Genomic DNA, 13,304 nt, shown 5'->3' with positions numbered 1-13,304 from the left:
TAATGATCTTTGCTTCCATTGATATCACCACCAAGATCCAGTATTTCAGAAATTAAAGAGTGATTTTTCAAATTCTGTCATTCCTTTGATCTTTATTAACTAGAGTTCTCTAATAATAATAAAGAACTTTACTTCACCAACTTTTGGTTGTCTTATATAGGTCATAAAGGAAAGACAAAATAAATGCTCCACTTTTCCCCTTTATTTATCAATAAGTACCCTAATATGCTTCATAACTGACCAGTGCATTTGGTCAGGAAAAAAGGAAGCTATTAAAAGCTTTTGTCATGACAAAAGGACATAGGAACCAATTTGAGGGGATTCTCACTAATGAAAGACAGGACAACCAGAGCACAAAAAAGGCTACAATGTATTTTTAAAAATCAATACAGAAGTTATAATACAAGTAATTTTTAATTTCCCAAGTTTCTTTTTACATTATTCTTTGTTAATTTTAAGTTAAATTTAGACTTGGGCCAGAGAATGTAGACTGTAGAATATCTGCTTTTTTATGAACAAATTGGAAAACAATTTCTCACTTCCACTATTTTAAAAAGAGTAAGTTATCTGAAGTTAAATAAGGGTGAGTGTTGGTGGAAGGCATTTCTATATTCTTTGTGCCCATAGTCTTTCATATGAATTTTCAAAGGAGTAATACTAATGATAATAATAAAACAAAATTTAGTGGCTTAAAACAACAATCATTTTATTATATCTCATGATCTTGTGGGTCAGGAATTTGGGCAGGGACTCAGTTGATAGATTCATCTGTTTTATATGGTATCAACTGAAGTCACTCAGTGGGTACTCAGCTGCTGGGTGGTCTGGAAGATCCAACACTATTTCACTTAAATGTCTGGTGTCTTGGTAGGCATGTGTGGAAGACTGGGCTCAGAAGGGTGCCTCTTCCTTTCTTTGTGGTCTTAGGGCTTCTCCATGTGGTCTCTTCAGCAGAGCAGACAGACTTTTTAACAGAATTCAGAGCCTAAGCTTAAAGGAGCACTCCAAGAGATGAAGTAAAATCTACCAGTAAAGCCTGGAAACTGGCACAGCAGTACTATTACTAGTCAAAGTAGTCTTGGTCTGCCCATCCTCAAGGAGAACGGATGTGGATTCCAGATTTTGATGGGGGGAAAGGGGGAATGTCAAACAATTTGCAACAATTTTTATTCTGCCACAGTATTGTATTACCATTTTACAAATGAAAAAATTATAGCACAGAGCAGTTAAGCATCTTGTCAATATAATACAAGTAGGAAAGTGATGGGACAGAGATAAGTGTCTCCCACATTTGTCACACTGATTAGGATTAGTTTTTAGAGTAAGTGTAAAGTTTATCAGGTTTAAGTGATGGTGGAATACATTAAATTAACATATTCTTGTAATGATATAAAACCTCTTAAGTCAATTGCCTGTATGAAGGAAGCAAAAAGGATTAATTACTATATTCATAGAGTATTCTACAATACAGGATTGAAAAACTATCTTATATTTTTACATTATGAATTTTTAGATGATGGGTAAGGTGTGAATGTTGTCTAAAGGCCTTCTTACATTCCTTACATTCATAAGGTTTCTCACCAGAATGAATTCTCAGATGCTGAATAAGGGATGAATTAAGTCTAAAGGCCTTCCTACATTCCTTACACTCAAAGGGTTTTTCACCAGTATGAATGCTCTGATGTAAAGTAAGTTTTTGGCGCAATCTAAAGGCCTTCCCACATTCCTTACATTTATAGGGTTTCTCACCAATATGAATACTCTGATGTTGTGTAAGTTGTGAGAGCAATCTAAAAGCCTTCCCACATTCCTTGCAGTCATAAGGTTTAACACCAATATGGATACTTTGGTGTGAAATAAGTTGTGAGTAACGACTAAAGGCCTTCCAACATTCCTTACATTCATAAGGTTTCTCACCAGTATGAATTCTGTGATGAAGAATAAGATGATAACCACGACTGAAGGTCTTTCCACATTCCTTACATTCATAGGGTTTCTCACCAGTATGAATTCTCTGGTGCAGTGTTAGTTGCTGTCTCACTCTGAAAGCTTTCCCACATTCCTTACATTCATAGGGTTTCTCACCAGTATGAAGTTTGTGATGTACTCTAAGGCCAGAGCCACACAAAAAGGCCTTCCCACATTCTTTACATTCATAGAGTTTGTCAGCAATATTAAGCTTCTGATGTCGAGTGAGATGTGCATACTGTCTAAAGGCCTTTCCACATTCTGTACATACATAGGGTTTCTCACCAGTATGAATCCTCTGATGGAGAGTAAGTTGTCCTCGCACTCTGAAGGCTTTCCCGCATTCTTTACATTCATAGGGCTTTTCGCCAATATGAATTTTCTGATGTACTCTAAGGTCTGGGCCACACATAAAAGATTCTCCACATTCTTTACATTCATAGAGTTTTTCACCAGAATGAAGTCTCTGATGTCGAGTAAGGTGTGCAGTCTGTCTAAAGGCCATTCCACACTCCTTACATTCATAGGGTTTTTCACCAGTATGAATTCTGTGATGAAAAGTAAGCTGTTGGCGTACTCTAAAGGCCTTTCCACATTCTTTGCATTCATAGGGTTTCTCCACAAAATGAATTCTCTGATGTGGAGTTAGAGATGTACGTTTTTGATAAGAGGACACTTTTTGAGATGTAATTTTCACTTGACTGAAATATTCCTCCTGTCCTTCAAATTTTCTTTTAGACTCCCAGTCACTTTTTAAAATTAGGCCCTTAAGGCCATGATTTTTAATTCTTTCCATTATCTTCCACTGAGGTAGGTTTATTTCATAAATGTCATTTTCTGAGGATGACTTCTTGGTCTCATACCTGGTCTCTAAATCTGAAAGAAAATAAGAGAGCAAACATATAGTTTCCTTTTTTAAAAGAAGTAAAATTTCTACAGTAGAAATAATAGACAACTAAAGTAATACTCAATGAAATTCTGAAAATATGCAAGTTGAAAAAAAAGCATACAGTAACACCAGGGAAAATGAAAGTTCATGTTAAGAAAGTAAGACTGGTGGGGTGCATGGGCGGCTCTGTCGATTAAGCGTTCGACTCTTGGTTTCGGCTCAGGTCATGATCTCATGGTTTGTGAGATTGAGCCCTGCATGGGGCTCTGTGCTGACAGTGGAGCCTGCTTGGGATTCTCTCTCTCTCTCTCTCTCTCTCTCTCTCTCTCTCAAAATAAACAAATAAATAAACTAAAAAAGAAGAAACAAAGTGAGGCTGGTGATTAGTAAGTCAGTGGGTATCAAGCTGAGATGTGGAGTAGAAGTCACAGGAACTTGTTATAAATATTGAGGTTTAGACACTACCTAAACCACCTGGATCAGATTCTACAGTCCTGGTCAGTCCAATATTTAATATTCTCCACACAGTTCTGATGGAAATGAAAGGTTAAGAATTCATCCTTAACTTTTTTCAACAACTTCTCTTTATTCTTAGAATAAAATCAAACTTGCTGTGGTTAAAAGACCTCCACTAACCTATAACACATCATCTCAGTCTGCTCTATTTTCCACAAATCTGCTTGGGCTCTTTGAATAGCTGGTTACTTCTCATCCTGAGGTCTTAGTTTAAAAGTTATTCCTTTAAGGCTGACTCTAAACCTATGTTGTTGGGGCACCCAGGTTGCTCAGTCAGTTAAGCATCTGACTCTTGATTTTGGCTCGGGTCATGATCTCCCAGTTCATGAGTTCAAGCCCCGCATCGGGCTATGCACTGACATATAATATATGTGTATTACATATCAACATATATCTGGGTTGAAATTATATACTTATAAATTTTTCCAATTGTTTCTCTGCTTTTCTTACCCCTAAACTTCTTCAACGGCAGAAACAATTTCTACTCTCTGTTAAATAATACATGCATAGCACATAATGAGTTTTACTCTTTCAATTCCCATGGTTATATACTCATTTGGAACATATTTCTGTCTCTAATCTCTCACATGGTCAGGCTTGTGGGGTCAGCCTCTGCGGTGACAGCGCAGAGTTGGCTTGGGATTCTCTCTCCCTCTCTCCCCTTCCTGCGTGCATGCTCTCTCTTTCTCTCTCTCTCTCAAAATAAACTTAAAAAAAAAATAAATAAATAGGGCTGCGGGGTTTGGGGGGAACCACAAGATCAACTTCAGAGATTCTGAAAGGCAACTAAAATAGGAACCATTCCTGATTTAAAGGAACAGCACAATAAAATAGAAATGATTACTTCCCTAAAATGATAAAATATATATTAAAGGCAGCTTTTGAGTTATTAGCCAATACACTTAAATATCAGAAAAAAGCTAGAAGTAGAAAAATTTAAGAGGAGGTAAAATTGTATTTCCAGATGATATGATTACATAATTGGAACACTTAAAAGGTTTAAATAATATAAATGGTAACAGAATTTAGGTAGGGTAGTGGGATATAAAATCAAAATACAAAAACTAATAGCTTTAATATATATGTTTAACAATAAAATATAATGCAGAAAAGAAGATTCTAGTCAGGTAGTAAACTGAAAATATATACATAACCTTTATGAAGGAAAACTCTGAAATACGAAGCATTTGGCATTAGATTTTCTAAAGAAATGACATGCAAAATCACAAGATGGAGATTACTCTGTACAAGGTGAGAATGGCCTACCAAGTGTATGTTCATGCTGAGAAGCTGAGCAGGTATGGATGACAATGGGTGACAACAGGATAAATACTATCTTCAAAGTGGCCATGTATATTGAATCCTGCAGATTTTCTCAGGCCAGATAGCAACTACTCCTGTCTGCCTCCACAGCAGGCAATGGACATGGGGGCTAGGGCATGAGAGAGAAAATAGTGGCTAGTCATGTCCTGGGGATACAGTCACATCCCTAGGTCTAGGTGACAAAGTACTTCTGCTTTACAAGGGAGTGTTTATTCCAAACAAGTTTAGGCCAGTTTCACTTTTTCCCTTAAGGTATCTAATTTAATTAAATAATAAACTCATGAACAACTATGAGAAGACACTGACTCTATGAAAATGAAATTGAACACTTTGGAAAAACTGATCGTAAATACATATTGTTAAAAAAATCACAGCTTTCAAAAATTGTTGGAGGAGTTAGAGTAAAAGATGGGGGAAAACATGACAATCAAGAAATAGTCTGCACTCACACTTCAAGTCTGGCTCTTGTTCTATTTAAAAAAAATTAAAACTAGGACACCTGGAGGCTCAGTCAGTTAAGCGTCCAACTTCAGCTCAGGTCATGATCTCAGGGTTTGTGAGTTTGAGCCTTACATCGGGCTCTGCCTTGAGAGTCTCTTACTGTCTCTGTGCTCCTCCCCTACTCATGCTTTCTCTCTCAAAATAAATAAATAAAGTTAAAAAAAAAAAGTCTATCCTCCAGAAAGCTCTTTTGTACTCTTCCCTAGTTGATCCCACCCCACACTCTTGAAGTGACCACTGATTTAATTTCAATTACAATATATTAGATTTGTTTAAAAAAAATTCTTTTTAACTAGAAATAATAAACTATGCATTATGTATGTGGTTTAGATGAAAAATTAAATATGATGAGACACATTAGAAAGGCAGGCTTAGACATATCTCAACTGAATTAATAAATAAAGATACATTTTCATGTTGAGAGTTAAAATACTTTTATGATATATATATATAAAATCTCTAGGGGCGTCTGAGCAGATCATTTGGTTGAGGATCTATCTGACCAGCCTAGGTCAAGATCTCACAGTTCACGGGTTTAAGCACCACATCGTGCTCTCTGCTGTCAGCACAGAGCCTGCTTCAGATCCTCTGTCCCTATCTCTCTCTGTCCCTCCTTACCCTGCACTTTCTCTCTTTCTCTCTCAAAAATAAATAAACATTAAAAAAATAAAATATCTAACCCATTTTTATGAATTAACAAACCAAATACCAGTCCCAATTCTATTCAACCAAAGGATTTCTATTCAATATATTAAAGACTGCTAATGAGAATACAGAAAACTATAAGAACTTTCTCTCTCTATATATAATAATTACATTTAAGTTTAATAAAAGCCTGACATCCAAGAAACTGTACTTCTGAGAATCAATTTTAAATACATTCTGAATAAGTCCACACTGAATGCTAATATTGAATAATCTTCACATTCTATTCATGACTATCTTCTTACTTCACTGAGAAAATAGCAACAACAGAATATGCTATCTTCTCTCCACCACCTCTGACCAACCTGCCTTCATAACTACATTGTTTTCTTTTTTATACCTTATTCTCTGGATCTTATGCCCTTTCCTCCACTCCCACCTCAAGGACACAGCTTCCACAATTATCTTCTTTCTCTATTGCATCAGTTTCCCCCACCTACAGAATCATTCATTCTCATGAACACACAAACATGTTCTAATATATCACAAAATACACTGCTTATAACTCATATCCCCAGTGTAACTATGAATGTCATTTCCCAACTTCCTTTCATACACAATTCCTCTCAAGAATTCTTATACTGATTCTCATCACTGCCTCACCTGCCCTTCTCTCGTTATGTCATTTCAATCATGTTTTCACCCAGACTTCACTGAAATCACTTGCCAGAACCTGGGATGAATTCTCCATCTCCACTGTCTACTCTCATTTTGAAACATTTGTTTTTATGTCAGTGGCTGTTCCTTCTCTATCTCCTTTGCTATACCTCTTTCAAAGGTCTAAATGGTGAAGTGCCCCATGAATCAATCCTCAGGCCAGTTTCCCTTGTCTGCTTTCTTCCTTCAAGCATGTCTTCCTTAAATGATCCAGTTCAGACCCATGGATTTAAATTTGAACCACAGACTCCCAGATGTACAATAGACCATAATCTCTCCCTGAGCTCCAGGTTATTCAGCTGCCTAATCAACATCTCAAAGAGAAACATATCTCAGAGTTAAAAATATCCAAAACAGAATTCAATGTCCACCTTCCAACCGGCTCTTCTTATCTTCCCCACTTCAGTAAATTGTGCTTCTATTTACCCAGCTAACACACTTATCTCTTCCTTTGATAGATCTTTCCCACTTAATCCACTTATGATCCTATCAGCATGTTCTTTTTGGCATTACCTTCAAACATATCACAAGTCTAAGAGCTTCTTATTACCTCCTACTGTTGCCATTCTTTTTTTGTTTTTTCTTACTGTTGCCATTCTTATCCAAACCACCATTACTTCTAGTCCAAACAGCTGAAATTGCCTCCATACTGGTCCTTCCTGCTTACATACTCAACCAGAGGGATTATTTTATTTTATTTTTAATTTAAATATATTAAATTTATTGTCAAATTGGTTTCCTACAACACCCAGTGCTCATCCCAAAAGATGCCCTCTTCAATACCCATCACCCACCCCCCCCCTCCTTCCCACCCCTCATCAGCCCTCAGTTTGTTCTCAGTTTTTAAGAGTCTCTTATGCTTTGGCTCTCTCCCACTCTAACCACTCTCTCTCTCTCTCTTTTTTTTTTTCCTTCCCCTCCCCCATGGGTTCCTGTTAAGTTTCTCAGGATCCACATAAGAATGAAAACATATGGTATCTGTCATTCTCTGTATGGCTTATTTCACTTAGCATAACACTCTCCAGTTCCATCCATGTTGCTACAAAGGGCCATATTTCATTCTTTCTCATTGCCATGTAGTACTTCATTGTGTATATAAACCACAATTTCTTTATCCATTCATTAGTTGATGGACATTTAGGCTCTTTCCATAATTTGGCTATTGTTGAGAGTGCTGCTATAAACATTGGGGTACAAGTGCCCCTAGGCATCAGTACTCCTGTATCCCTTGGGTAAATTCCTAGCAGTGCTACTGCTGGGTCATAGGGTAGGTCTATTTTTAATTTTTTGAGGAACCTCCACACTGTTTTCCAGAGCGGCTGCACCAGTTTGCATTCCAGAGGGATCATTTTAGATTATATAGCAGGCTATAGCTTCCAATTTCTCTTAATGATTATATTACTTGACCTTTGCCTAACTCTGATCTCATCTTTTGTTACTTTCTTTTCCCTTCCTCCTCCTCTAGCCATATTGGCCTTCTTTTTACTCCTCAAACATGCAAAGCTATCTTCCTCCTTAGGCCTTTTCTGTTGGCTCAGAATGCTCTTGCCCTAGAGAATCACATGGCTTGAGCCTCACATCTCTCCTCAAATATCACTTCCTCAAAAAAGCCTTCTCTCATTTATCTGCTCTTCTGTATGCAAGTTATACTTCAATAAAAGTTACTTGAAGGAAGAAAGAAACAAAGCAAGAAAAGAAAATGAAAGAAAAAAATGATCTTGTTTAAGATGTCTAATTTTGAGTCAAGAGTTGTCATTTTGGCTGAATACTTCCTGATTAAACTTACATTATCTTACTCATTTGGAAACTCTGCATTTCATTGTTTTTTTTTTCAGCATTAATAACTGTAAATGTCATTTAATTACCTAAGTATGAAAAAGAAAATAAGTTAGGATTGGGACAAAAAGCATGTTTTTCCTTCCTGTGGTGGAGAGTGAGTCAGAAGATATAACATTATAGATAGTGTAGGCACTGAAATGGCCCTGTTACAACAAGAACTTTTAGCCTAAAATGAGTCTCCTCAGCCAGACCTGAATGTACAGACAGCAAAATACAGAATGACAACATATACCTCTCTATATAAAGAATGTTGAGGATCTTTTTTAAAGACATTCAAAGAGAGATTAAAATAGCACAGAGGTGGAAGCTAAACCAAGGGATCATTCTTCCTATAGTCTATCACATTCATGTTTCTTCCTGATATGAAGGTAGATATATATATACACAGGGAAAAAAGCAGAGAATGAAATTCTACGATCTAAGGATCTATCTTCGAGTAATTCATATAAAACTGTGATTGCTGATAAAACATATATGTATTCTTAGAATGTCAAGTATATTCTTTTTATAGTCTTTTATTTCCCCAAAAAAGTTTTCTCAGACCATTCCTAAAGTAGCTTTCCATCCTACACCATTTTCTATTCTCTTACTTTGCTTACTTTACTTCATAGTACTCTCTTATTACCTGAAGTTATCTATCTTTATTATTTTTTTAAAGTTTATTTATTTATTTTGAGAGAGACTGGACATGTGTATGCAAGTGGGGGAGGGGCAGAAAGAATCCCAAGCAGGCTCTGTGTTGGCAGATACGGGGCTCAAACCCATGAACCGTGAGATCATGACTGAAATCAAGAGTCTGAAATCATGAGGCTGAAATCAAGAGTCGGACACTTAACTGAGCCGCCCTGGTGCCCCCTAAAATTGTATTTCCTATTTATTTATAGTTACTATGTGTCTCTTATTACAAGGTAAATTCCATGGGGGACAGAGACTCTATTGGCTTTATTTACTACTATATTGATAGTGTCTAGCACAGTGCCCAGCTCAGAGGTAGGTAGATAAGTCAATCAGTCAGTTAGTCTAACTATCTACTATTTATAAATACAAAAGAAGAAAGCAGCTGAATCAAAATATAGATAGAATGGTTGTCAACAGGGAACAAAGAGAGCACCTCTCCCCTTCAAAGAGGAGGAAAATTTGAAAGAACAACAGCAACAACAACAAAAGAGTGGTAAATGGATAAATAAATAGTTCTATACGTATCCCCTGCTAAGACCTTAACTTGCTCCTCAGGTCTTAGACCTTTTTCTTTCAGGCCCTAGACCTTAATTTTTTAATTTTTTTAAAGACTTTATTTTTAAGTAATCTCTACACCCAATGTGGGGCTCAAACTTACAACTGCAAGATCAAGAGTCATATGCTCTACTGACTAAGTCAGCCAGGCACCCCAGGCCTTGGATCTTTAAAGAGGACTTTCTAAACAACAGCAGTAGAGTGTGCCTCTTCCCTAACTAGTTGTGTGGTTTCCTCTGGTGATGGCTTCCCCCTGCTTAATTGGGGCTCACTCACCTGCGTATCGTCTCCTTCCTTTCCTCACAACTTTCCAGGGCTCTTTTCCTTGCTCCAACAAGGAAATCACATCTGGCTTAGAAATGAAGCATCCTGATTAGAAGAAATGAAATGTAAGGTGATATGGAAATAAAAAATAAATTCAAAGTTACTTTGATTCAATCTTGGCTACCTTCTTAATAAACTACAGGTCAGATGGTAATTGATAAAGCCTTTAGAACAAAGAAGGGCAAGATAGCTAGAAAACATTCATATTAAGGTTACATAATAAATAGATTAATTTATATTCATACAAGTAATCCTTGAGGCAAGTGGTTGAGAGCACAGACTGCCCAAGTTCAAATCCTGTCTCTGCCACATCCTAGTTTTAAGAATAGTAATTGTACCCTTCATACACAATTGTTGTGACAGTTATATTAACATATACCTATATCTAAACACTGCCTAGGCTATGTACTAAGCACTATATACACAGTTGTCCCTTGAACAATGCAGGTTTGAACTGCAACAGTCCACATATATGTGGATTTTTTTTGATAAATAAGTACTGTAAATGTATTTTCTCTTCTTTATGCTTTTCTTAACATTTTTTTCCTCTAGCTTACTTTATTTTAAGAATACAGTATACAATACATATAACATACAAAATATGTGTTAATCAACTTTATGTTATCAGTAAAACTTGTGATCAATAGTAGGCTATTAGTTAAGCTTTGGGGAGTCAAAAGTTACATGCAGATTTTTGACTGCATAGGGGATTGGCATCCCTAACTCCTATGTTGTTCAAGGGTCGAATGTATTTTATTAGCTATTATTATTTATTGTCATTGTTATTTTGCTGAGGGGAAAACAAGAAGTTTCCAGAATCATTTATTGTTATTTCTTATGATATTAATATAATGTTAAATGCAAAGTTCTTGGATTTTTAATTTTTAATCATGAAAGTAGGTAAAAGTGAATATGTTTATTAACAAAAGGAATGAGTTGTCTTGAATTGTAAATAAATCCTGTTGATCCAACTTAACACTACAAATATTATCTGTTCTTTTGGTAGATTAAAACCAAGATACATGGTCTAGCTATTTTCCTAACAGGTATACCAACAAATAACAAAACACCTATAGCAATTCTGAGTTCACATACAAAGTGAAACCTGATTTTTTTTTTTTAAGTTTATTTATTTATTTTGGAAGAGAGACAGCATGCATACACAAGCGGGGTGGGGGTGGGGGGCAGAGAGAGAAAGGGAGAGAGAGAATCCCAAGCAGGCTCCGCAATAACAGCATGGGGCTTGAACTCACGAACCGTGATATCATGACCTGAGCAGAAATCAAGAGTAAGACACTTGAATGACTCAGCCACCCAGGTACCCTGGAAACCTGATTTCTTTGACACTAGTAAGACTGTATTCAAATCCACCCTTTTTTCATCAATAAGGAAGGCCTAAAGGCCACTTAAGAATGAGGAAGATGGCACATTAAAAAAAAAAAAAAGAATAAGGAAGATGAATATGCCTAACAGAGGTGTTCACTTTCAAACAAATAAAGTTCAAACCATTTACCTGAGAACAGGGAGCAGAAATTTAGATAGCTTCTTGAAAGATATTACTGAAATTTCCAGAGAAAAAAGCAGAAATTACAGAAAACATGTCTACAGGCGGATGACCTTACCCAGGGAGACCAAGTTGCTGTAATTCTCCAACATTACATCTCTGTACAAGTCCCTCTGTTCCAGGTCCAGGTATTCCCACTCCTCCTGAGAGAAGACTATGGACACATCACTGAACATCAGTGATCTCTGCAATGACAAACCATATAATACAATTGAAATTAAAGAAAATTTGTTTTAAGATGGAAGAGATACTGCAGGAAATGGACCATATGGCAAACAAAAAGGCTTGGGCTGGAAGCCTTTAATATAGTGAGTTAGGAAATGAGTGTGCCTGAAGCAGCATGCCTATGTGCTCTTGAAGAATCCTGTTGCTATAGGTGCAGCCTCTTGAATACTCTGGCGTATCTTGATCATCCAAACATGTCTGGGAAAGAAAAAAATCAGTTTTCCAATTAAATGAAATATTGTATATAAGCCTGTGCCTGTTACATGTCTCCCTCATAAAGTCTCAAGAAATGTAGTTCTTCCACCCTTTCCCTTTAAAGAACAGATTTTTAAAAAGTTTCCTTATAATATTTCTATGTTAGAAAAGGATATGAATAATTTATTCCAAGTTCATCATTGAATCAGATCATATCATAAGCATTTTTCCATTTATGACAGATTCTTTAATGAAGTCTAAAAAATTGTATAATAGTCTATGTGAGGGCTATATGAGACTTAATCATTCTTCCATTTTGGTCTATACAAAATATTTAAGGTTCTCCTCAGTTGTTAAGGTCTATAAACTATGTATCTGCATGATTTTCCTACTTATCATTTTCCATCACTCACTGTATACATTCCTTGTTCCTGACTTAGAGGATATGGATGTAGATTCTGGATACTGGTGATCCAGAATCACAGAGATGTCATTCTAGACCAGCATATCCTGTTCAACTACAAATGGAACCCTGATCCTAGTATACAACTCTTAGGGATTCCTAGGGAAGGTCCTTGATCTCTTTGCATGCAAGACCCAATTATATCTGTACCCCATCCTAAAAGCCTCACAAAGCAAGTGAGCTCACCATATGTTGAGGCTGAGGCCAACCAACAGCAAATCTTATCTTACATACTTGGAAAACTCAAATCCAGAAACATTCAGTTTCCCCATGAGTAGTCAAATGGGCTCATCCTCTTTCATCAACTCACAAAGATGGTCAAACATCCCCCTCAAGCGATTTCATTTCTGCCCCACTGCAGCTCTTAGCAAAAGATTGAGCACACATAGGAGATGCTAAATGATTTTTTTTTTTCAATGAATACACGAATAATGACTGGCGAAAAGAGGACTCATAGGACAGGTGTTGTGCTAAATAGCCTCATCCCTCACTGGATTTGGAGGACTGGGAGAAGATTCCTAGATGGGACTCTGATAGGTAGGAAGTTTCAGGATAAAGAAATGTTCATAGGACATTAACATGACTGTATTTTCAGGAGAAAGAAACAGTAACTTACATGGGCCATGGTTTAGAAACTCAAGAACTGGTCAGTCTTCCTTGGAGTTTACTTGCCTGGAGGGTTCACAGAGGCCAGAGCTAGGGGGAAGAAAAGAAAGCCATGAGATGAGATAGTCCTCAGAACTCACTAAATGGCTGGAGTTAATGTCCTTTTCCCCTCCCTTGAACTTCTCTCTCTCTCTCTCTCTCTCTCTCTCTCTCTCTCTCTCTCTCTCTCTCACACACACACTGAGGGAGATTTGAGGGCATCTGGAAAATCTAATCCCTCCTCGAAAATTCCAGGG

The 13,304-nt window shown here is 36.8% G+C and overlaps 1 protein-coding gene across 1 annotated transcript in view; it reads right to left on the bottom strand.

Annotated features, from left to right (window-relative positions):
• Positions 1-689: 689 nt before the first annotated feature.
• The window catches only part of LOC106974675 (zinc finger protein 82 homolog), a 65,880-nt gene continuing 53,265 nt past the window's right edge, over positions 690-13,304 (bottom strand). The window contains exons 7-9 of the mRNA XM_015071958.3: positions 11,578-11,753; positions 9,908-10,000; positions 690-2,844 (exon numbers count right to left, since the gene is read on the bottom strand). Coding sequence (XP_014927444.2) covers positions 1,487-2,844; positions 9,908-10,000; positions 11,578-11,753 — 1,627 coding nt within the window. The 3' untranslated portion in view covers positions 690-1,486. The remainder of the gene's footprint in view (positions 2,845-9,907; positions 10,001-11,577; positions 11,754-13,304) is intronic.

Source organism: Acinonyx jubatus, chromosome E2, assembly GCF_027475565.1.
Source record: "Acinonyx jubatus isolate Ajub_Pintada_27869175 chromosome E2, VMU_Ajub_asm_v1.0, whole genome shotgun sequence".
NCBI classification, from domain to species: Eukaryota; Metazoa; Chordata; class Mammalia; order Carnivora; family Felidae; genus Acinonyx; species Acinonyx jubatus.
The sequence above is the reverse complement of the archived record's forward strand: the minus strand, read 5'-3'. Positions and strand labels throughout refer to the sequence as shown.